This window comes from Notamacropus eugenii, chromosome 5, assembly GCF_028372415.1.
Source record: "Notamacropus eugenii isolate mMacEug1 chromosome 5, mMacEug1.pri_v2, whole genome shotgun sequence".
Classification (NCBI taxonomy): domain Eukaryota; kingdom Metazoa; phylum Chordata; class Mammalia; order Diprotodontia; family Macropodidae; genus Notamacropus; species Notamacropus eugenii.
The window spans coordinates 240,595,219-240,621,518 of NC_092876.1; the positions used below are offsets into that span (position 1 = coordinate 240,595,219).

The 26,300-nt window shown below is 39.8% G+C and overlaps 2 protein-coding genes across 6 annotated transcripts in view; both read right to left on the reverse strand.

Annotated features, from left to right (window-relative positions):
* Positions 1–1,054: 1,054 nt before the first annotated feature.
* Positions 1,055–4,706, reverse strand: IFT70B (intraflagellar transport 70B). The gene has a single exon (XM_072612421.1). The coding sequence runs from the start codon at positions 4,147–4,149 to the stop codon at positions 2,152–2,154; it is 1,998 nt and encodes a 665-aa protein (XP_072468522.1). The 5' UTR covers positions 4,150–4,706; the 3' UTR covers positions 1,055–2,151.
* A 6,793-nt stretch (positions 4,707–11,499) lies between these two features.
* The window catches only part of PDE11A (phosphodiesterase 11A), a 571,707-nt gene continuing 556,906 nt past the window's right edge, over positions 11,500–26,300 (reverse strand). For all 5 annotated transcript variants that reach the window (XM_072612423.1, XM_072612422.1, XM_072612427.1 and 2 more), the window contains one exon: positions 11,500–17,293. In XM_072612423.1, coding sequence (XP_072468524.1) covers positions 17,135–17,293 — 159 coding nt within the window. In that variant the 3' untranslated portion in view covers positions 11,500–17,134. The remainder of the gene's footprint in view (positions 17,294–26,300) is intronic.

Sequence of the window (26,300 nt, forward strand, 5' to 3'; positions counted from 1 at the left end):
TTTCTTCCTCTACTCAGCATATTATTTTTCATTCTTTGGTGCACTGTAATATTCTCAAATAGTTTCCCGTGTGTTTTGTTTCAAACTGAAATATAAGCTTGAGAGCAGGGACCCTGTTTTCTTCATCTATACTATCTACTTTTAAGGTAAACATCCAATAGCAAAAATAACCTTATCTAATTGTCCCAAATTACACTTAAGACCACCACAAACTTTGCATACTTCAACAGCTGTGAAAATGTTGGCTAACATTGTCCTAAGTGTGAAAGGAACTACTTGAACACTCCAACATGGTTATTAAAATGAGCATAATCCAGAGATTTGGTATGTACTGCATGAGTACAGAAGCCAAACATAACTTGTAGATTTTTCTGTAACAGATGAAATGGGGTGGCCACCAACTGATAAGACACAGACAATATAATCATGACAATTAGGACTGTGTTTTGGAAAGGATAGGCACTGAATGTAAGATTCCAGGAAAAGTTGGTGGTTGACAAAAGTACCAGAACAGATTAGGAAATGGAGTCTAGCAGCCAGCTATAATTGTCTCCACACTCAGAATTCCAATAAACTGACTTGGGTGTGTTTCATGGTGGTTTCAAGGTAGACTGCCTTGGAGATCAATTAAATCTTTTTGTGACATCCTGCTAGATCCCTTTCTATTGGTTGGAGATATCCTCCTTCCCCTCATTTAATGATGTGTACCCTTCCACTTGTATTGTAAATGAGAGAAGAGTTTGGACAGGAAACAGTGAAGGGAAAAGGTATGTTTTCCACTATCATTGTCTCATCAAAGCATGGAGGCAACTCTGGGTTTCCAAAGGCTAGTCTAACAGAGTTCAAATTCTTTCAGGTCTCACCAAGTTGAAAAGAGTTTGAATGTGGGCTGGGGATGGATTGTTTATTTGCCCTTCATTAACCAGCCTTGAATTTGGAACTGGGAAAGGCCACTAGATATGAATTATTTTGGCCTAAGCAGTGCTGAAGGCTGTTTATTAAGGCATGGAGTTGTGACCCGCTTCAGTGAAGATTCACATTGACGAAATCAAGATTTCTTTGAAATGAAATATTTAATAGGGATGAATAAATTCTAAACTCAACCTGTTTTAAGTTTTAAGCACAGGATTAGGGATCATAACTGCATGAATTCTAAGCCATTCATTCACCAGCTAAAAATAAACAAACAAAATTAACACAACTATATGCATCTTTTATGAAAATAGTTGGCAAGAAAACTTTATCTTACTGCATTATCCAATTCTTGATAACAAAAGTAGAGATAAATCAAGAAACAGTATTATCCTCCTCCCCAATTGGCATTTAAATTTTCCATACCATGACGCTGATTGTCATTTTGTGATAAAGCAGTGGAGAATTTCCTACTGAATCTTATATACTGTGTAGAATAAACCTTTAAGATAAGGAATTTGTAAATTGTTACCTTTGTTTTGCCATACCTTGTCATGACATTCTAAAATATATGCAGAACATATGCACTGTAAATTAATAGAATTATAAGAACATGTTATGTAAATGGTTCATATAGTCCTGTCAGTAGCTAATTGTGGCATATCATAATATGAACCAGATCACAGATTACATATTTGTATACACTATAGAAGGTCTAGAAAATTGTTCCACATATGCTACTGCCCATTAGGAACTTTGTACCCTTAACATATATAACTTTATTGATCTCAATGCTAGTATCTACAATGCACATAAAATATTCTGGCATAAAACATATTCATAAAAAATTAATATTTAAAAGTATGCTTTTAAGTATTACACTCCAGGCATTTCTAACTGTACCTTGTCTATCCTGGTCTAGACTTGCTTGACCTGTTTGTGGAATGGGGCCTTTGAGAGAAATGGAATGTCAAAGGGATGAAATCCCATTGTTAACAAATGGACAGGCATTGTGACTTATACTAAAAATAGCATGCTATATCAATTCACAATCTTTTTCTAGAAGTTCCTAGGCTGCTTGACCTTCCTTTGTTTGACTTTTCAAAAATGTTTTCCTCCCAATCATTTTTATTGCATTTAAAAAAGTATATCTAATGCAAATGTGCCAAATACAAGATAAAAAGCTATACTCATTTGAGTGCCAGGCATGTAGGAAGAAGTAATATTCCAAAGAAGCAACTACATATTCCACCCTATAATCTCATAGATCAATGCTCTCAGCTGTCTGGATTCATAGGTAACTGTATTCTTTCCAATGTGCATTCTTTCTTCCTCTAGGGGTTGTTCAATGACTGCTGGTATGTTTCTACCATAAAGTTCACAGTGTTCTAAAAACTGTACACACTCTTGAATAACACTATCTCGCAGCATGATCATGTGCTTGGACATGTTTTCCAGAAGAGAAAGGAAGCACCTTTTGGCGTAATACCAGGTATCAGTCCCAAGTTTTTTATTATAGGGCTCCAAGCTTTTGATAACTCGGGAAATACCAAAGTCATAATTTCCTTTGGCACAATACAGAGTTCCTATCACCAAGTTTACTATGCAGAGATGATAGATTTTCTTGTCTGGATCATCATAGGACAACTGCTCTTCCTCTTTTTCAATTTTCCTCATTAACTCCTCTGCCTCTTCATTTTGACTTGTCATAATATAGGAGACGCACAGATTGGCCAATACGATGGCACTCACGTTCAGTATATTGTCATAGTGCTTCTTGACAATGGGCTCATAAAAACCAATTGCTTCTTTGTATTTATTTTCCTGCATGAACAGAACATGAGCCACATTCAGTTTCCACACATCATGGTCGTTGCAAAACTCTACGGATTTGCGAAAGATTTTTTCCACCATGGGGTAATTCTCAAGGTTCCAGTAGATTTTGGCCTGGGCCATCAGCACCGGGATGTACTTCTCCAGCGTTTCATCGTACTCGTTGACCGCCTTCTTAACAGCCTCGTCATCCCTGTTGTGCCTGGCTTCTTGGACTTGCTTGGTCAGCTTCCTCAGCTGCTCCGTCAGCATCCCCGCTAGCTCGTCCAGCTTGAGGAACGCTTCCTCTGGGGCAGTCTGGCAGGTGATCATGGCATCCAGGAAGTCGTAGAGGTAGGGCGTGAGGAACTTGTAGGTCAGGTGCGCATTCTCCGCCAGGACGTCGGCGGCCAAGTCGAAATACTCGTACTTGCAGTAGAGCAGCAGGAGGTTACCAAAGGTCTCTGGGGGGAAAGGGTTCTGCTGGAGCAGAAACTGCAGCTTCTCGAACCCTTCCGTGGGCTTGGCGTCCATGTTCATCAGGGCCTGGTTGTGCAGGGTGACGGGGTCCAGCTCCTCCTCGGCGCGGGGAGGCATGTCGGTGAGGGCCTCCTGGGCCGCCTCGTGGTTCCTCAGCTGGTACTCGATGGCTGCCTTCAGGTTGAAGGCCTCCACCAGGGCGGTCTGGTGCAGCACCAGGGTGTTGCCCACGCTGCGCACATCGATGCCCTCGGTGGTCATCCCCACACCCAGCTCCGGGTGCTGGCGGATGCCGCGCTCGATGATGTCGGCGATGTGTTTCAAGGCAGGGGCGTAGTGTCGGCTGCTGTAATAGGCCAGGGCTAGGTTGTAGGAGAGGTCAGGCCGATAGCCCGAGGCCTGCAGGGCGGCCCCGAACTTGGCGCAGGCCGCGTCGTACTGGCCCTCCTTGTACAGGAGGCAGCCCAGGTTGACCTGGCCGTCGGGCTCGCTTTCCCCACCGGCCTCATCGCCCCCTTCCCCACTCAGCAGCTGCTCCACCAGGCTCTGGGCGCCAGGCAGGTCCCCCTCGCTGTACTTGATGGCGGCCTGGAGGCGGAGGACGCGGCCGTGGTAGGCCGGGTTGTCGAGGAGCAGGAAGGCCACTCGCGTGGCCTCGGGGTAGAGGCAGGCCTTGTAGAGGGCCTGCGCCTGGTAGAGGCGGTACTGCTCTAGCTCCGGGTGCAGCTGCCCCAGCTGCTCATAGCACTCTGCCGCCAGCGCGAACTCCTGCAGGCGGTAGTAGCAGTAGCCGAGCAGGGACAGGCCGGCCCGGCACCTCGGGCTCCGCTGCAGCTCTCCGCCCAGAAGCTGCACCGCCTCGGCATAGCGGGCGTCCCGGATAAGACGGTACACGGCCGCGGTGAACTCTCCGTCCGGGATCTGCGCCCCGGTTAGGCCTGCCATTACTCCCAGTGTTGCTCCGCGTTGCCGTCTCCACGGCAACTGCTGCAAAACCGGAAACAAAAACAGAGTGACCTTCCTCCCGGAGCCGGAAGTGAAAAATCTCTTTGTCGGAGGAGGGACGGTTTGGAATCGCAATCTCGCAAGATCCTCGGTCGCTATTTTGTTCGTTTCGCGAGATTCCTAACGGTTAAGAGAATGTGCGAGGAAGCCTTTTCACAGAGAAGCTCAGCTGCTTCCCGGCATGCACCACTTGGACCGCGCATAGACTCCTGGGAAAATGAGTTCTACCTCAGTCGCATTGCATACTGGGAGATGTAGTCTGCTGGGCATTCCCTTACTCTTGGGAGTTGTAGTCTTTGGGATTTTCCCGTCCATATTGAGAAAGCGGGAGGCTGTGTTCTCTTTATGCCATCCAGGTCCCCAAGGAGGGCTGGGCTTCGTCTTCTTTTGTGCACACAGCCTGCTCAGAGGCGATACTCGCTCGCAAGCATTTTTTCTTAAGACAAGAGGGACAGGCAGGGCTAACGCTGTTTCTTTCAGCTGGAAAAGTCTAATTAAATGTGAGCCAATAGATATTGAGTTTAAAAAGATAAGATAAATCCCCTGATTTTACAAATGGGGAAAATGAGGTCCTGAGAGATTCCGTGACGTTGCCAAGGTCACAGAATTGGTCACGTGGCAGAGGTCGGATTCAAACCCAGGGCTCCTGCCTCTTGTCCCTGCTCACAGGCCCCTGGAGTTCTCAAGCCTGAGGAGCAGCTGGTGTAAACGTTCTCCAACAGGGATCCTTTGGTGAAAGGGACGCCCAGTTCCATCCTCTATTAAATCTGGGCTTTGGGTTTGGGCATCAGCTGGGAGACCCTCTCGATGCTCAAGGACCAGTGTGTACAAGGGCCTGAAGCTGCTGAGACCAGAAACCCTAGGAATCAAAGGATTCCTGTGGAAGGGCCTGTAGAAATAATGGACACCACGTACATAAAGTTGTATGCCCTCCCGGGGAGGGGGAGGAAGGGAAAGAAAAAATCCAGGTTGTGGGGTAGTGATTGTGGAGCACTGGAAATAAATTTAAAAAATCTACACCAACCCCCTGATTTTACAGATGAGGCATAGAGAGAAGCTAAGCGACCTGCCCCAGATCCCCCCCCAGAAGAATCAAGAAATCTGGTACTAGGGTTTAAAATTCCAAATCAATTCCTCCTTCTACTGTCCCCTGCTGTTGGCTGAGAGGCCTTAAACCTGATCCATTGGCAGGACATAAAGGAAAAAAAAAGACCTGGTTTCTGCCTCTAAGGTGTAATATTGTTCCAGGTTTTATTGATGCTATAAAATGTAGAAATGATGAGGTTCTTTGCAGTGGTTTGCTTTTATCTGGTACATCCTCTGCATAGAAGGGATGCTGTGTTTTCAAACTTCTCTGAACACGGAGCCTGTGTCCTCTAATATCAAATACCAAGCCAAAGAGGTTTGCCACCATATTTCAGAAAAGAATGATACAATTAAAATCTCCTCTTCCCTTGTTGGACAGCATTATGTGGTAGAAATAGTGTTTGTCTTGGAGTCAGAGAACCTGAGTTTGAATTTTGGATTTTCCTCTAATTTTGTCTGTGTGACCTTGGGCAAATCACTTACCCCTCCCTCAGGTTCTTCTGTAAAAAGTGGGGGAGTTCAACCAGATGATCTCTTAGTTCACTTTCAACTTTAAATTTATGATTCTAGGATTATTTCTCTGCTCCTCAGTAGATTCTCACATTTTCACAAATGCTTCAGAACTTGTCTGAACTCTCTTTAGTGTGGGTATTTCTTCCATAGGTGCAGACCACAACACAGACATGCGGTTTCATCCTGTTTTTCTTGTCTGTGTACTTCTGTAGATTTTCCAGAGAAGATCCACCCAGTGTTCAGGAAGTCTATTTCCTTTGTGTCTACCAGTGTAACACACTGGCTGTCCAGATGTTAAGTGCTCATTCTTGCTATGTGACCAACCCATCTCCTTTGCTAATCATATATTTTTTGAATGAGATGACCTCTTACATATAGATTATTATTGGAAATATGCTGCAGCCCACTATGTATTTTTCAGTTGTCTTTGGATCACCTAAAAGGTTGGTCCTTAGGAGATCATGATGTTCCTAGATTAGTATTACTGGTAGAACATTTGTTTTTTAAATAAAAAGGATGAATTTATAGATTGGGGAAGAGCTTGGTATTATTAAAAACGCTGCACAATTTTTCACATGCAGTCCAGCCTGCCTTTTTCCTCTTATTCTAGGCCTAACTCATTGTCTTGTCCCACACATACATGTATACACATATATACATATACACATGTGTATATATTTATACACGTATATATACATATACATATATATGTATGTACCTATACTATATACTAGCTTAATGAACTGACCATCCAACTTCACGACACATGGCAGCAGATGTTTAAAAAATCTATTTAGTTTTTCCTGTATAAAGTGTTACATCTCTTTCCAATATTTTCAAACTTCAATGAGAAGGCTCTGTATTGTTTGGGGTCTTGATTCAATCAACAGACTATCATCCAGGAAAGAGAATCTGGAGAATCTGACATTCTATAGGTAATCTTTATTATATAAACCTCATAAATGAAAATATAAAATTTCCAACCTATAAATTTATGAAGGTCACTTATTTTGATAGTCAGTATCTTAGTGAGGGGTCCATGTGATCATCAGCAGCCCGAAGAAATAAAAAACAGTGCCATGGATCATAGTTTCAATTTAAAAAAATCTTTTACTTGATCAAAACTGAATTTCATTCAGGCTCATAGCTAAAAGCAACTTATCAGAATATTTTAGAAACTAATTTTTGATTGTCTTATTCTTTTATTAGACGTGTAAAATAGCTGATTAAGACTGTAAATTCCTCATTAGGGACACTGTATATTTAACATCTTTTGCATAATGCCCATTGTAGTGCCATGAACAAGTAGGAGCTTAATAATGTTATCTGAGGACAGTGAAATATCAACAATGAAACAGTGGACTCATACTCATTGTTTAGATGGACTCATTGGTGACAATTACTTTTTGGGAAATGAAATTTAATATTTTCATTGGGGACTGGAAAAAGGACTATGTAAAGATGACAGTGGAGTTTGGTTACTGCAGTGAAATGGGTAAATCATGAAATTTTCGAGACCTTAAAAGGTATTTCAGTAGGAGATTACTGCTGACAAATTGGCTTAATCCCTGCATCTGCTTTAGAAGAAGATGTTAGGGTCCAGTCTGCAAGGGCTAAGACTTGCAATTTTAGGGGAAATTGATATGTACGTTCTTCGTGCCAAACCTTTGCAATTATAGTTGAGCATTATTTGGTTTTGACAGTAGATACTACGTCTGCCTCTGAATTACAGCTGACAGAATGTTGTTAGGGAGTTAATGGTGGGTTGAAATTTAGCTCTTCTTCCTAATGTTTTCTCATAGGCTTTGAACCCACCTATTTACTGTAATATTTTGATGGACGCATAATTTTTCGATGGACATGTCACTTTATACAACAAGAAAAAAGATTATTAGGCTACTCTAATAATAAATAGCACCTCATTTATACAGTATGTAACATTTGTTATTTCACTTGATCCTTTTGATAGCTCATTTTCCAAATGAGGATGCCAAGAACAGACTGGTTAAATGAGTAGCCCAAAGCCACACAACTATTAAATCAGAGAACCAGGATTCAAACCTAGGTCTTCTGACTCTTAGTCTAGTTCTTTGTTTGGTTTTTAAAAACAAACACTATGGTGTCTCTCAGTGTGATATATGAGCATATATAGTCACTGACTTAATGAATTCACTTTCTCTCTTCCTTCCTAGGAAAATGTTAGAGATGTGTGCCTGTGAGTAGAAAGGGTCAAGGAGCCCTTTACTTCACGGCTTTCAACAGGAACAGAATAATCACACACACACACTCACTATTAATTAGTAAGTATGATTGTAGGCCTCCAGTGGTTTCTTTATGTGGGCTAACCACAACATTCTGTCCAGATTTGGCTGCAGCTTTTTTCCTAGTTTTCCTAGAGTCACAACCCCTTTAGGACTCTTAATTTCTGAAAATTACACAGGCAGATTACATGGAAAATTTTATGCAATGTTTCTTGATAGGGGGACAGTAGAGATAAGAATGGGATTCATTTTCTTTGTTCCAGCTCAATGTATGTCTTTGGGTGAATTGGGTAAAAACATCAGTTAAAGAAAAATCATTACATAGGGAATCCGAGAATTTGGTTTGAAGGGATGATAGCAGAATTTCCTAACTTGGGGCCTCAGAACTTTAAAAAAAAATTTCAATAAATAGATTTCAAAATAACCAATTTCCTTTGTAATCCTGTCTGTTTTATTGTATACATTTAAAAACATTATGCTGAGAAGGGGTCCATAGGCTTCACCAGATTTCCAAAAATGTCTATGACACAAAAAAAGTTAAGAACCTTACATACACACTTAGATGTAATTTAATCCAATCCATTTTATATATGAATCCCTCAGTCCCCTCTCCAACATTTGTGACAAGTGGTCATCCAGCCTTTACTTTAACCCTTCTAGCTACAAGGAACTCATTGCTTTATACAACAGCCTATTTTTACATTAACTCCTTTCTTATATCAAGCCAAAATGTGCTTTCTATTAGCCCTAGTACTGCCCTCTGGAGCTACACAAAATAAATGCAATCCCTCTTCCAGATGACAGCCCTTCAAATATTTCAAGACAGCTATCATATCCCCCCCTTTGTCTTTTCCTCTCCACACTAACCGTCTCCTGTTTCTTCAACTGTTCCACTCCCTTCACCATACTGGCCACCCATTTATTTAGCAGGCAGTTAGCCTCTCACATAATTACCTTGGGTACATTGCCATTAAATCAGGGCATAACAACAGGGTCTGGAAATGGGAAAATGACTGTTGGGGCTCTCCCTAGTCTCTCTCCCAGGTGGGCTGACTTGTTTTGTTGTTTTCGTCTCCTGGAAGTACTTTGCTTCCAAATGGCTTCCTGTTTATGTAAAAGAAGCAAAATGAGCCTTTGCTGTTCTCACAGCCGGTTTAGTTCTTCCATTTCACATCCTCGTCTTTGTGGCAGGGTATTTCTCTAATTGTGGCAGCTGAAGGGGATAGGAGGGAGGCTGTTCTGTATCTTCCTCCTTATTTCATCTGATGCTGCTCCAGAGACCTGGCTTGAAAAAACCAGGACATTCGGCGCAGACAGATGGAGGGCAGGGTCATTTTCAAAATGAAATGAGTACACGAATCACACTGTGAAATTGGCATGACCATCAATGCTGCTATGATAGAGCAACTTTTATTCAGGCTCTGATAGGCAGTTGGGGAATAGATTGTTTTTTTGGGAAAGAAGGCTCTTTAATTAATGATAGAAATTCTGTTAAGTGATAAATGAGGTGGAATATGATAAAATGTCATAAAGGGCCATTTTGTTTCCAATAGAATCTTGATCAGACTGGAGCACTGATCGAAAAGTAAATCTAGGCTACTATCCACAGCAGAAGTAAAATAATTGGTGGCTGTAACAAAATGATTCTCACTTAAAGGAAAGAATTTTGCTTTTAGAAAAAGACTTTTGACTCAGGTATAGACTGAATGCTCGTGGCATGGAAGTAGGAGGTAATAAATGTTAAGACTTCTATCCTGCTAGGGTTGTTGTACATGAACTCCTTTAAAAATAGGTGTAGAAGACAGATGATGACTAGTTAAGAGCATGAAGGTTGGTTCTCACGTTGATATATCTGGTTGGCAAAAAATGAGATGGTCAAATCCCAGGTGACTTCTTGGCATTCTCTTTGGAAATTAATAGGGATTATTTCCTCAGGCAGATTGTATATAAATTATAAACACTTTAGCTAAATATAACATTACTCACTTTCTGAATACCATTCGGCTGCCATACTCATTTTAGCACCATTCTTATTACAGAAAGCCGTCAAGGTATCTTCTGATAAATTTCTGTTTTTTAATTGTGACTCTAGAAAGCACCTTTTTCTTTAGATTTGGAAGTGTTTGGAAGTAAGTTTTTTGTTCTCCATAGTGTTCCAGTTTGCTTTTTTTAAACCACTGTCTTTGAAAGTGATGAGAATTCTAGATCCAGAAAAAAAGTCATGTAAAACAGGAAAAGGAAGAATAAGCTAGTATTCTCTGGATAATAGTAGTTGATATTAACTTGTTGGGGCAATTATTCTGTCTTTGTAAAAAATGACCCCAAAATATATTTTCCCAAAAGATTAAAGCCAATTTGTATGAGAGAGACAGATCTCAGAAACCCAGTTAATGCTCACATGGAGAGAAACTTAACCTCATTATGAACTTAGTCTCCTTTGGCTTGTGATTACAGTTTTATTAATATTTTAATTAGTAATATGTTTCCTTCTTCCCTCTTTCCTAGATAGATCTTGCCTTTGATCAAGCTGCTACTATTTGCAGGTTTATTATTGAATCCCATTGCTGTATCAGAATTGCTTTCTTAGGCTGAGCATAATTGCATCTCCATTTATAAGCAAGGGAGAACATAATGGGGTGGACAGTGCCATTTAGAAAAAACCCAAACAAAAAAATAAATGAAACCACCCCAAGACCCTTTATTTATGTAGCATTTTCCTCTGAAGAGTTCGGACTGCTTTGCCCATATTGCCTCATTAATCCTCATAAGACCTCTGTGAGTTAGGTAGGCAATAAATATTATTATCTCTACTTTTAAACTCGGAAAGCCTAAACACAAAAGGGTCGGGCGAATCGCCTGAGCTCAGAGCTGAGCCTGATGCAAGTTGCCTTGATCTGGCCAGTGGTGGACCCTCCTCTACCTCATCCCTTCCTCCCGCTGGGCGCCTCCTCTTTCCAGTCATTTGGATTGTCTCTGGATCATTTGCTGCAGTTTGTTCTAATAGAACAGACACAATGGTGCAAGAATTTTAAAGTTTAAGCACCGGAGCCATTGTGTAATTGCGTGGCCCGTCAGGGCGGCTGGCGGCTGCGGCAGTGATGCGGGGCTCCTGTGTAATTGCCCATGCAAATTTGAGTAATTTATAATAAGGCCCCCATAACCTAGCATCAGGCTGGAGCCTCTTCCACCCCCAGAAAACTTCAGCAAGGCTGAAGAGCAGTGCCTTTGTCATCTGGAAACTGCTCAAGTGACTTTAACTCTCACCGTCCCCTTGTCGGGTAGTCAAGCACGGAACGGAACGGGAGGATGCAGGTTAATGGGCTGCCCACTAATAGGAAAGGAGCGCTGGAGAGGGAGCTGGGAGTCTGCAGCCTGCTTCCCACGTCAGCGCCTAAACCACCCTAGCTGCAGAGAAATAAACGTTCGTCACTGGAGATCTTAAGCATTTTATTAAAAACCAAATTGGTTTTTGGGTCTCATAAAGCAGTTTGTTTCCAAAACAGTCTTTAAGACTGTATAATGATTGCACATCAGCCCTAGAGAACCACACAAAGGAAAGAAATTCAAATGATTCAACCAAAGACTTGCTTTGTTCTTTTTGTGCAAAACAATAATAATTAAGAAGTCAATCAGTAGGAATTCTTCAGTGTTTCCAAAAAAGAGAAAATGGCAAAGGGGATGGGTTTTCTCCCTCTTGTGGATGAGACCAAAGACTAGTATGTTCTTTCTAAGACATGCCTTGTGTTTTGTTCTGTTTTGAAAGGGAGAGATTGGTGGGATCCAGTTGAATCTGAACTGTTGGATAGCAAAGCAAGGTTTGTGGATCTAAGGTCTACGCAGGAAATGAACACAAAGCTAAATGACCATCCTAAATAACAGTTTCATGACATATAAGTTCGTTTACTTAAGAAAGCCCTGTGTAGGAGAGCATGTCTGAAGACACATCTACCTAGGAAAAGAGACAAATGACATGATTTTCCACACACCTATGAGAGTGTGCTATGCTAAACATGCAAGTTCATTAGAAAGTAAATTGGAAAAGGTGCCCAAAATAACCAGCTGAGGAAAAGAGATTGGTGTTCCAACAATATAAGTTTGTTATTAGGTACTGTTAAATCAAATTGTTCTTCATGAAATTCTCCAGATTCTTTTGCCTCTGCCAATTTTATTTCTGTTGGAGATGTTGTTTCATTCAGTTATAGCCAGTTAGGAAGTTTATGGAATCTCTGTTTTTTTTTGTAGTCAGATTGTACTAGCATATGCTTTTATTTTCTGATACATTCTGGTTTGGTCTGCATATGGCACACCATGCTGTATGTCTTTCCAGAGTCGGTATTTTGAAGTAGGTAAAGCTTCATTACAGTGATGATAGTAGTTTCTCAAATTATATTTTACTAAAATGAAACCTTTAAAATTTTTTTTCAATGAAAACATTTTTCTTTAGACTTAAACTTCCCATGTTGTGTCCAGATTTTTATTCCACCAGAAGGAAATTGTCCCATTCTGTTGATAATCCCCAACCCATAAGAATCAGGCAAGGCAATCGATTTTAAATTAATTGTATTCTAAAATGAAAATGTCCATTTTTTATTCATTGTCCTTAGGGAAGAACACCTTTAAAAATATCATAAGCATTATTCTTTGAATGAAGAAGAAAATAATACTTAATAAATTGCCTTGGCATTAATATCAAATGCTATTAGTAACATCAACAAAAATTAACATTATGTTTTAAATGATTTTAAACTTAACAGTTCTTTGCAGATACACCATACCAAAAATACACAGACATTCTTAAATTTCTCAGATGAGTAAAATAATTGCTGCTACCTTATCTTGATTCATTTTCTAAACTCATCTAGTAAATTTTGTCAATTATATGGAATAAATGGAAATTATTTTCTCATTTTCATTCTAAATTGAATAGTGATGACTTTTGTGGTTAGTAGAAATGTGTTGAGAAATATGAAAATGATAAGGCTGTTATATACATAACCCCAATGCCCAGTGATGATATAACCCTGTTAAGCTTGTCATGGTATTACTCCAAAATGTCATTTTCAACAAAGGAATAACAGACATGATTGTTGTAATGATGTAAAATGAAAAAGACCATCTTTGCTCTTAGAGTTGGTGTAGACATGATCTAGAATCATGAATTATAAAAGTTAGAAGGGGCTTTAGAGATTATTTCATTTAATCCTGCCATTCTACAGAAGAGGGAACTGAGGACAGTAGAGATGAAGTAACTTGCCTGAACTACTAGAGCCAGAGCCAGACTAGACCCCATTTTTTCTCCTTGCCAATCTAGTGGCTCTTCCATCATGTGATGGAGTCCCTACTACACCATGGTTGACAGTCTCAGGTTAAAGAGGGCAGCCATACCACCAGGGAGTAATATGACAAAGTATTCTTTAGGGAAAGTAGGATGAAGTTATTTGGATGCCCTCACATTGAGCTCCACAGAAACCCTGAGAATGATCCCTTTCTTATTAATCGAACAAATTCTGGCTTAGGAGGAATCATTTTCTAGGAAGGCACAAGTTGGAAACCTTCTCCAAAATAGCAAATAAACAAGAATAAAGGGTTATAGAAATTGCACTTCTCTGTAACTGTAATGACTAATCTTTGCTGGAGAAATGTAACCTCTTTCTTTTCCTTGGACAGATACAGGACTATGGATATGAAATGTTGTATATACTCTCAAGATATCATAATAGTTGGTTTCGCTGAATTGTTTTTGTTACTGGGGAAGGTTCAGTGGGTAGGTGGTGGTGTCACTTGTGGAAATGACTAAAATGCAAAAAAAAAAAGGCATCATTAAAAAAATTCACCTCCATAATCTCCTACATTTTAAAAGATGACCAAAGAACAATTACCAATTTCATTATATTTTAAAACTAAGGAAAGTCACCAAGCCAAATATTTCAAAAACCTTAAGACCACCATGATTTTTTTTTCTTCCTATCACAGTCTTCAAGATTTCAACATTTAATCCTGGGTCACTGAGGTTGGGGAGCCCGCCACACTCCATTTCCACTGCTTTATGGCCACAGAGGAACAGACTCATGGCATTAGTCAGCAGTTTCTGAATTTTGACCCACAATTGGAGAGATACCTCAAGACAGGAGAAATAGATGGAGGCAATTACAAACAGTTACATGATTGATGGTTGACATTGTATGGCTGGTTGCAATGGTGTTGAACTCCCCTTGCTACCAGTGGATGTTGCTATTGGCAACCGTGCAGTGAAGCCAATAAAAAAGAGAGGAAATGAGAGGAAAAACTCAACCTTGGTGGAGGGTGGAGGATTTGTCCTATAAATTATGTTACACTTAGCAATATGCAGCATCAACGTTCAAGAGAACTACAGTACACAGAACTGCCTGCCTGCAGTATCAAGTCAAACTATGGATCTATTTTTTATCCTTTGGCCATAAAATATATCTTATATAAATTTGCTTTAGATGGACTTGCAAGAGTCTTTTTGGGCTATTTATTTGTAGTGGTTGAGGAAAACAGATGTGGGTTTGTTTTTGCTTCACGTGGAGTGTTTTTCAATTCCCTTTTGTGATGTAAACATGATGTGGCACAATACCCATAAACACTTGCAGTAGCTGGGAAAGCAGAGATAGGGGTGGCTGTTTCTAACCCCACCCACCTTTGTTCCTTACCTGGAAGAAGTAAGAGAGCCCTGCAAGAAGCCATTTTCCTTTACAGCGTGGCAGTTCAGAAAACGGGCATAATAAAGCCCATAAATCTGAACGACTTCCTCTTACCTGGTCTAGTGAGGCATCTTTCTACACTCATTTTCTCCTATAGTTTCTCGATCCTTCTTTACTGAGGAAGCTGTAAAGGGTAGTCAGAAGCATTATTTTTTTTTAAGGCTTCCCATCTCTCCTCTATACAACCCCTCCCTTTCTAAACCTCTCTCTAGTTCTGAGACTCTCCTTTAGTCTTTGGGCAGCCTTTCCTTTCTCCTTGTTTTCACTGCCTTTGTCTTCCCCTCCTCCCTCTTTTTTCTTGTATCAATAGTGAAAAGAGCTTTGGATTTCAAATCATGACGTGGGTTCCTATTCTGGTTTTTACCCTCCCTGAGCCTCATTTTCCATGTCTGCAAAATAGAGACAATCATACTTGGCACTCAGTGTTGTGAGGAAAGGCATTACATAAATGTGAGCTACTCTTTGGCCACAGTTCCTTTGTTAACCATTCTGGTCTATGCAGATAATTTGCTTATTATTTGCCTCTTCATACTGTTCTGTCTCCCCTTAATTAGTTTCTTGCTACACTGGGAGTATTACCTAGTTCCTCCACTATCTGCTCTCCCTTATACCTTATCTTTTATTCCCTGGAATATTCAGGGAATGTAGGAGAGAGGTGGTGCTTGAGTAAAGGTGAAAATGGACATAAGTAAAATTACAAGCCAGATGGGACTTGAGTCAGTCCCACTCCTTCATTTTTACCCATTTTATAGATGAGGAAACAGATCCAGAGGTTAGGTGTCTTGCCCAAGATTGAACTGCTGATCTAGTTCAGGGTGTACCCCAAAATGTTGGGGTGCAAGGTTGTCCTGAAGGAACCTCATCATGTAGGACTAGAATTCATGTCTAGGATCATAGAAGTAGAACTAAAAAGAACCTTGACTAGTGCAAAACTATTTTTACATATGAAGAAAGCTGGGCCTTCAAGTTAAATGAATTATCTAAGATTACATAGGAAATAGAATTCAGAGGGCTTCTAGTTAAAGGTGTCCAGGGGAACCCCTTCATTTTATAGATGAGGAAACTGAAGCCCAGAGAGGTTAAATGACTTGCCCATGGTCACATATCAGAAGGTAGATTTGAACCTGGGTTCTTTGATTTTTAGAAGTGGTCTTCTTTTCATGACACTGCATTGCCTCTCATGATTCTCAATCCTCCATGATGCCTTTCTTTGTTCTGAGGACAAAACACTGAAATTTCTTAACAATTTGTTATACAGCCAATTCAGAAGTTCATTTTTAAAGCTCATGCAAAATAGTTGGATACTTTGAAGACTAGGGGTTTGGTAACTTCCTAAGCTGGCTTGGTCAAACTGAACAGACCTCATTGTTTCTTGATGAATGTGTGCTCCCTGTCCAGACTTTTGTTTCTTGGTCTTCTGTGCTCTATCAGGACAAAACAAACCCACTGGTCAGAAAACTCCATGTAGTCCTCATTCTATTTTCTGTGAAATGCCTCCCTCTCTGGAGAAAACAGTCCCAAAAAGAACAGGATCCATTTCTGCTAAATCCAGATTGTGAACTTCAGGGCTATAGATTTCCTTTCCATTCATACTTTAATTAAAGTCCGTTAATCCTCTTCTCCTGGGAGGAGGCACATTCCACTGTGAATATTGAATACAGCAGCTCTGAATGCAGGACCCACAGTCCCCACGCAGTGTTATTACTTTGATATAAACTTCCACTGGCCAAACAAATTTACTGCCTCCTTACTGTGGACTGCTTCCGGGATAATTGGCACAAGTTAAGGATAATAAAGTTCGTTTCTTAAAGAGTAGCCAAGACAGGCTATTCTAAAGGCCTGGAACAATCACAAAGAAGCTTCATTGTTCAAAAAGAAAAATTCTGTAGAATACAAAGGAGGGGCCTTGGGATTTCTGGCCTAAAAGGGAGAACAGCGAAAGCAGGCAGTGTTTAGCTTATAACAAATAGTGGTGTGATATGTAAAACACCCTGTCAGTCTGCACTCCCTTAACTTCTAGTGTGAACACGAACCAATCCAACAGTGTTCCCATTGTGGCTTCTGCCTTAGATGCTATGGTATAGATATTCTCTGTACAGCAGCAGTGGAAAGGTGGCCCTTTCATCCATGCAGGGCACTCTCTGTGCCATATGTCTTCCTGTATTATTCCAGGTCCATGTGCAGTTCAGAATGACTAAACTCAGAGGTGACATCCCTGCTAAAGGGACCGTCTCCAGTGCCCCAAACTTGTCTGTGGCAGCTTTAAAAAAAAATGTGGCAAAGCCAAAGAAAGCTTTTGGAGAGCCAGTCATTTTGCAGTGGCAGCCCATGCAGACAGGCTTAATTGGTATCTTCCACTGACACAGTGAGGCTGGAAGAGGAAGAAGGCGGAGGTGTCTGAGAAAGCAACATTTTCTGGTGCATTTCTTCCCATTTACTCCTGTTCACAGCAATAGAATCCAGCATAGGCTTCAATTTCACATTTACTTTTACTAAGGCCTAAAAGAGATTAAAAAAGGAAGGGATAGGGTTGGGGGTTTGCAGGGGAGAAAGAAAAACAGAGTTATTGATAATTTCTCATCAGGAAACTGACTATAGGGAGCATGATTCATTGTGATTTTGGTGGCTATAATAATCGTGTAAATAGTAATAAATAAGTATTTAAGAGTAAGGGTGGAGTAGTATCCATAACAGGCTGGCCTCAGAGTCGGCTTGTCCTGAGTTCAAGGTCCATCTCTGAGACATACAGGCTATATAATCCTGGGTGAGTGACTTAACCTTTCAATTTCCCCTGGAAACTCAGGAAAGCCCCACGTTGCAGAACAGTTCGCATTGGTAAAGGGCATTTGCTCAATATGAGCTCTCTCCAATGAAATGACAGGTCTGGACCTCCCAAATTGTTGAATAAGTGTCAATAAGTATGTGTCTGAGACATGCATGGTTGTCTAGGAAGCAGTCTGCCCACAGAAGCATCAGAAGGAGGGAGACAATCAAAGTCAGAGGGCTCAGGGTTGCTTCCTTTTCTAAGACTGAGAAGCATGAATTTCAAACCCACTGTTCTTACCCTCCTGTTTTGTTTTTTTTTAGTTTTCATTAGTGATGTCAGGTGACCTCCAAGATGAAGTCAAAAGAACACAGCTCTTTGGCTAGTAAAATATTAAAATGCATTTATTAAGCGTCTCTCTTTTGTCTTTTGTAACAGTAGGAGTAAAATCATCTGAGCAAATTGTACAGATAAAAGTGGCTCTCTTCCCATCATTTTCTGGACAGCATGATAAGAGATAAATAAGAAAGACTTTTATGACAATCTTATCCTTTTGAAGCATGGCTAGGATTAAAGAGACAATGAGAGTACTATTATCTGGGCTGTTAAAATGTATTGATATGGAAGTGTTTTTATAACAGTAATTCATGAATAGATCAAATCAGGTGAAAGCTTGCAGATCCTTGAACATCTATTTCTATTGGATGGGCTATTTTCAAATCAGAAGACTCTCTTAATATCTATTGAAATAAGAAACCTTTACATTCACATCTGTCACATATGTTTAAGTATCAAAGCACTGTATAACTAGTCAGGGAGAATTAGACTTTTACATAAGATGTTTCAATATTCCTTGCACTTAAAAAGACCCCATTCATGCTAGCATTAGAGAGATAATGCATAGATTCAATAGTCCCTGTTTTCACAGACCTTACAATTTAAAAGGACAAGACACACGAGTAACTGATACAAAACAATATATCATAATTGGGTAAAATGTATGCATATAAAGTACTGCATAAGGGCTGAGAAGTGAAAGGTCATTATTGATGGTGAAATCAGGAAGCGAAAGCTTAATGAAAGAAGTGGTGTTTGATCTAGGTTTCTAAGGATGAATAGGATTTCTGTGGTCGAGTTTGGGGAAGAATCCAAAGGCAGAAAAGTGAAGGATGAGGAGAAGTCTGGGATGAGGAGTCATTTGAGATCAGGTACAGGAGTGTCAGATTTTGGAAGGCCTTAAATGTCAGGCAAATGAGCCTGAATGAATAAATTTCAAACAAGAATTCAAGCAAATTTAAAGCATGAATTTCAAATCCATTATATTTTCCTCTAGCCATATTTCCTTTTACTTTTCACTCATGATGCCAGGTAACCTCCAAGATGAATTCCAAAGAATACAGCTCTTTGGATAGTAAAATATCAAAAAGTATTTATTAAGCACCTCTTTTGTGTCTTTTGTAGCAGTAGGAATAAAATCATCTGAGCCAACTGCACAGACAAAGGTGGGCTCTCTCCCTACCATTGTGGGAGTGTGTGTGTGTGTGTGTGTGTGTGTGTGTGTGAAGTTACATTCTGTGCTGTAGTAGACAGAGCAGACAGAGATGTGCTTTACTTGAAACAGTGTTGAATTTGGATTCAGGAGAACCTGGAGTCTCTAACACTTACTAGTTGTGGGACATGGGAAAGATATCTATAAAGGGAAAATAAGAGTTCTTCTCTTCTTACAGGTTCATGGGTTGAAAGTGTTTTGCAAATCTTAAAATGCCATATAAATGTGAGTTATTTTTATTATGTCTATGACTGCGTATAAGTTTTATTTGGCAGTAATATGAAGGAGTAGAGAGTGGAGGTGAAAAGCCATTCACAGCTCTAATCTTTTTGAGTGTCGGAGAAATGTCTCATGATGTCTTCAGTGGAAAGGAAAAAAAAATAACTTGGAAATCACTTGGTGCGTCTGACACTTGTATTATCAAGGATCTTATGAAAGACTTTCTGAGGTGGAAAATCCAGTATGAGGCAGGGATCTATGCCCCGTGGCATAAGTAATTATAAATGAGTTTTAAGAACACAAGGTAGAGGGTCTAATTCACAGAAAGTTAAGAAGAAAGGAAATAAACAACATGTTAAACATGAAAGATGCAGAGATTCTTGGTACAGTAGATGGAAGAATTAAGGACAGCTAGGTGGTGTAGTAGATAGAATACTGTGCCTGAAGTCAGGAGACCCCAAGTTCAAATCCAACCTCAGACACTTACTAGCTGCATGGCCCTGGGCAAGTCACTTAACCTGGTTTGCCCCAGTTTTCTCATCTGTAAAATGAGCTGGAGAAGGAAGTGGCAAACCACTCCAGTATCTTTGCCAAGAAGACCCCAAATGCGGTCATGAAGAGTCAAACACAACTGAAAAATGACAAAACAACAGATGGAAACCCCACCTAGAATCAGAGGATGTGTACTCATCCCTCCCCTCCATGGCCTTCAGTTTATCACCAATAAAATAAGGGTGTTGGAGTAGATGACCTATTCTCTTTTGGTTCCAAATTTACAGTCCTATGATTTTACTTTAATATCCTTGCCAACAATCAGTCATATACTTGAAATATGTGAAACAGTGGTTGGTCCTGAAGCTTGAATGATTAGAAGACTCTCTTTTCAAGAATTAAGTCTTCAATTTAATAGACACATTTTGCTTTGTGAGCTTTGTGAGGGTGGAGACGATTGTCATTCTCTGACAAACATGAGATTCCTTGTACGTGGCAGACACTTCATAAACTTTAGCTGAACAAATCAATAAGTATCCTATATACCAAGGAGGAAAACATTGAAGATTTTAACTACTAAGAGCATCAAGAGGGTGTTGGCCATTACCAAACTAAGGCAAGTCCTCATACTCCAGCACTTTATGAATAACTTCCTCCCAGTGATACTGACAATGTTCAAACTACACTTTGTGAGGCACATTCCTCTTTGAAGCTATAGATAAATAATGCATAACTGAGAGTGTGTAGTACCAGGAAGCATTGGGACAAAGTAGGAAAAGTAACTAAGAGAAGGACATTCCTCTCTCTGAATCCTCTGGTACCTGGCTGAGTGAATAGTTGGAATTCTGAGAGTGAGTCACCTTTTTCTTATTTGAGCCAGTCAACTACCCTCATTTCTATTGTAACAGACTGTTACTCATCCTAGGGATGAGTCTAGAAGTAGTCCATGAGTCAGGAGGGAGACTAGTGAGATGTGAATGTCTCTAAGTAATTACATCACCTCTAAAGCATACTGTGAATCTTAGGACATGATAAAAATATCAGTTGTTATCATCATCATCGTCATCATCAAAATGAAAACTATTATTAGAAAAACAACTCAAAGAGCATATCCAGTTACTGACCACAGCATGATAATCCTATAAATAGAAAGGACATCCTTGACCACTTCTCAGCTTACCACCAATGTGATCTGGGGCAAACTTCTTAACCTCCTTAGGTCTCATCTGTAAAATAAGGCGTTTGGACTAGAAGACCTCTGAAGTCCCTTCTAGCCCTAGCTCCATGATCCTGTGATGGAGGCCAGTGGTAGGTTTTAAAAACCTCGGGAAGGAGCAGGTCACCAGGTGAACGCTGATTGCCCACCGTAGTGAAAGAGCTGTCTCTTCAGTTCCATGTGACCTAAGCATAGGATTTGTTACAAACAAGTGAAAAGGATTCCTTTTCTCCCCACAAACAAAAGCATCCGTTTTACAATCCAATGCACTAGTATTTCTATTTGGTAAGAAAACACAATAACTTCCCCTTCTTTGAGTAGTAACTGAAATTTCTTTTATTTCTATGAGAAATACTCATCATAGAAATTTTCTACACTCTCAGTAGAGAGTCTTCATTCAGACTTTGATGTGATACAACAACTGCCACTGTCGTATTTAGTATAGTTTGGTGCAGGTTGCTCTTCGTTCTGATCAAGTCTTTTAATTAAACTGACTAGGATAATTCCTATGGAAATTAGTGTTTATTTTATTTTCAAGCTACAAAAACATTTCTCTAGGACTTTTTTTTTGATCCCAGGAGTACAAATTGGAATTTTTCTTCTGCCTAAAATGTAATTAAAAACTCATTTGATTACTATATTTCTGGCTCTGTTTTACTTATTAAATTCCTGTAATCAGTTTTCTTTTATGAAGCTGCTGGGAAATGATCTCAAAAGCAACACATTTTTCTCTTTCTTGGCAGGTTCCTGAGCATTTACTGAATTATATTCATAGCACCTGGCCATGATTCGAATTAATCCACCCATTTATTTCTTAAACCGTTTTAGTTTATTTGGCTTTCCCCCAAACAAATTTCTTTACTTTTATCTTGGTTCTTTGTTCTACCTGTTGTTTTTCCCTTTGCTGAATGAAAACACTTTGGGGGAGTACTTTCTCATTCTCTTCCTCTCTGCTTTTTGTTCCTCCTTCTTTCTTTCTCTTTCTCTCTGTTTCTTTGTCTTCCTTCTTCCTTCCCTCCCTGCCTTCCTCTCTTCTTCCTTCCTTCCTTCCTCCCTCCCTCCCCCTTCTTTCTTTCTTTCTTTCTTTCTTTCTTTCTTTCTTTCTTTCTTTCTTTCTTTCTTTCTTTCTTTCTCTCTTCCTTTCTCTCTCTCTTTCTTTCTTTCTTTCTTTCTCTCTCTCTCTCTTTCTTTCTTTCTTTCTTTCTTTCTTTCTTTCTTTCTTTCTTTCTTTCTTTCTTTCTTTCTTTCTTTCTTTCTTTCTTTTCTTCCTTCCTTCCTTCCTTCCTTCCTTCCTTCCTTCCTTCCTTCCTTCCTTCCTTCCTTCCTTCCTTTCTTTCTTTCTTTCTTTCTTTCTCTTCCTTCCTTCCTTCCTTCCTTCCTTCTTCATCTGAGGCACAGAATTGCCACAGAAGAGCATTTTTCTCTAGGCCTGGTGTTTTCTATACGTATAGGTAAATTTCTATACAGTATAAATTTTGAAAGTCATCATATTGTAATATATAAAGAGCTGATTTTGGAATCAGAAAAACCTAGGTTTTACATACTAACAGTGTGATTCTGGATAAGTCACTTAACCTCTCAATGCTCCAGGCAACTAATTCTCTATGACTGTAGGATTTCCATCCTGGCATTCCATCCTTTACTGAAGAAATCACAGGTCCAAAGTCTCTCCTCCCTCCAAAAAAAGGTTAATTCCATTGTGAATTTCACCCATAAGTTCAATTCAACCAAAGAAACCAAAGAAAATTGGGGACCATGAAATATTACTAGGGCAAAGAATTAGTCAAGTGCATTGATTTTAGGTTTTGCACTGGTTATCAGGAAAAGACATGACCATTCCTCATCCTCTTACCAACCCCCTTAAAGGTAGAGGTTCCCTAAGCTTCTGTCTTTGGCTTTCTTTTCTCTATGTTCCCCCCTTGCCATCTTATTCACTTCTATAGTTTTGACTACCTCCTCTCTGCAGATGAATCTAAAATTTGCTTCTACAAGTCAGATCTCTCTCTCACCAGAGCTCTGAATGGGCACCTCCAATATACCATAGGCTATCCACCCGAGATGACCCTTAAAATTTAACCTGTGTAAAACTGAGCTTAAAATCTCTCTCCCAAACCTGTTCCTCCAGTTCTCTTTCTGAAAATGGCACCACCATTCACTAAGTCACCCAGGTTTGAAACCTTGACGCTATCTTTGCTGCCCTCACCTCACATCCAATCAGAGTGAGGACCAGATGAGCCCACAAACCTTAAATCACTGCACAAATGGCAGCAGTTAAGATGACAGTGATGACCAACCAGCCTGGTCTACCTTGGAAATACCTTCTTCATTTCTTCCCCCTCCCCCTGTCAATGGCCCCAGCAGCCTTCACTGCTAACTGCCTGGATTATTATATTAGAATAATAGTCTCCTCACATCTTTGCTATTCTGCAATCTCCTCTTCCAATAGCATTCTTTGCAAGGCTGCCAGACAGATCTTTCTTATGTAGAGATCAGGTTATGTTACTCCCTTGCTCAAAATATTTCAGTGATTTTCCTTGCTTACTTAATTACCCAGTCTGGAATGTTAAGGCCTTTAAAATCTGGCAGCTCCCTTCTTTTGTGACCTTATTTCACAAGATTTCCACCCACTTATTCTATGCTCCAGCCAAAGTGGACTGTTCATCATCATTCAGATGCCCCCTGTATTTCTCCACCTTCCTGTCACTTTGCTTTTGATGGTCTATAAATGCCAGGAAAATTCTGTAAATAGTACAGATGGCAGCAAAGGCAAAATCTGAACATAGGACTTCTGACTCAAGTCCAGCACTCTTTTTTACTATCAGAATCAACTCCTCCAGGATGTGTTTTTTTAATTCCTCAAATTGGTAACCATCATTTTCCCTTTGGGTCTCCCACAGGATTTTATCTGCATTTCATTTATGTACACATTAGGTAACTTAAAAGCTCCACAAGGGCAAGGGACCATGTATTAGCTAATCTTCGTATTTCCCCCAATATATGATACAGTGTTCTGTACATAGTAGGCACTTAATAAATGCTTATCAACTATTGATAGGAAAATTTCATGCTTTCTTCAGAAACTTCCTATTTGGCTCCCATTGAGGGAGATGCCCTGATTAATACCATAAAAATGTTTTCTGTTAGAGATACTTTAAATTTCTTTTTTAGTTTATTCTTCTATTAAGTGAAAAGGAGATAGAAACTTGTCAATTGACTTGCTACCATTCTTTCCTAAAAACAAAACTGAAGATGCTGGTTTCATTTAAATGCTATCTATCTGCATGAGCAGAATTCTGACTGATAAAACGAACTTAACTATAGTCATCCTTGGCTAGGTGACTGTAAGCAGAGAAGGAAAAGAACCTTCCTTCTAGATCAGGACATCTTTTTTCCCTCTTTCTAGGGATATACAAGAGCATAGAAAATTCCCTCTACTACCCTGAGACATCTCACCTTTGGAAATATAAAACATAGTATCAGAGCGCTCCAGTGTAGGACTGACAGCTGTTTATGTCTATAAGTCTCCAGAACTGCACACGAACCCAGAAAAGCATAAAAAGGGAAAAACTAGTCTTAGTTTCATCTATTTTATTTTTATTTTCTGAATATAATGATAATTTATCTTACATTTAAAGTATGCAAAGAATTTTATATTATCTTTTTTGATCCTCACAATGACCCTGTTGAGGTTCTACTTTACACTCAAGAAAACTGAGGCACATAGAAGTTAAGTGATTTGCCGAGGGTCACGCTGCCAGTGAGTTGTCAAAGGCAGGATTTGAATTTTTTCCCGACTCCAATTCCAGCACCTAGCAAGTATGATTGGTAGTCACTCTCAGAATTACAGGAAGTTGGTAGTTGGTTTATACTGTCTTTTCTAAATCTCAAAACCTAACAAAACATGTAGAGTCATTGACTGTATTAGGAATCAAAGGATCTGGATTTAAATCCCTGCTCTATGCTTGTTACTCATTTGGTCTAGGGCAAGACCTTTTATTTTTTTGGGTCTCAATCTTCTTCTCATTGGTAAAAGTTCTGTCTCTAAAACTTATTCTATAAGTTAGGAAGACATGAACTGAGGTCTCCTCTAGCAAAATCTTTAGGTGAATTGATCTTGAAATGAGAAGCTTTTGAAGAATCACAGGGTAGAGATAACCACTTTTCCTGCATGCTTATCTTGGGAGAAGTACTGAGCTACAACATTATCTAGGTATGTTGACCCTGTCTATAGCTCTAGGTTTGAATTCAATTTGAATTCAATTAGTGCCTTGCTCAATTCCATCAGCATTTTTCTTTCTGGGTGCTCAGAAACTTTCCCTTTAATATTATACTCTAGAAATTTGCCAGCATGGGGATCATCAAAAGTGAGTCATGTTAGACTCACCAGGACTACTAGACTGGTATTTGATTCAACAATATTTTTAATGTGCCTACTACAAAAAAGGCACTATGCTAGACAATGGAATTACAAGGACAAGAAAACAAGTCCTTGCCATCAAGGACCTTACATTCTTCTGTGGGGATACAAAATATACACAAGCAAGTAAATACAAAGTGTATACAAATAATTACAAAGAGATTACAGGAAGGAGAGAGTGCTAACAATGGAGGATCAGGAGAGGTCTTATGTCAGAGGACACACTGGAGTGGACTCTGAAAGATGCTATGAGGCAAAGGTAAGTAGTCAGTGCATTATAAAGACCACTTCTACAAAAGGACTGATAGATAGGAGGAGATAGACTGTTATGCTTAGGAAACAACTAGTGAGCCAGGCTGACGAACATAAGATTATGTGAGAGGGAGCCATATGAAACAAAGCTGGAAAGGTAGGATTGTGGAGGTCTTGAAGTGTCAGGCTAAAAAGTTTGTATTTTGTCCTAGAATGATGATGAAAACTAGTATTTTTCTGTCAGTTTAAGGTTTGAAAGAGGTATGAATCTCTTCCAATGGAATTCCAGGTATCAGTGAGTCTAGTAGGGGAATTATTTGTGGACCAGAGGGTCTTCCTCATGCCCCTGAAATTGCCAGTAGGTGATTACTTGTTCTATCTACTTAAGCAATTTATTCTAGTACTGAAAGAGGTCAGGCATTAAACACTTGGGGTACATCAGCATGCTTGGCAGCAAACTGCAACGTAGAGTTTCAAAACATAACCTTTAGCTCATCAATGAGAGGCTGCCTGTGAGGCACTATTGTGGGCAGGGACCCAGAAGCATGGCTGAATCACACAGCTCATTAGTTTAACCAAAAATTGTAACTGTAAACT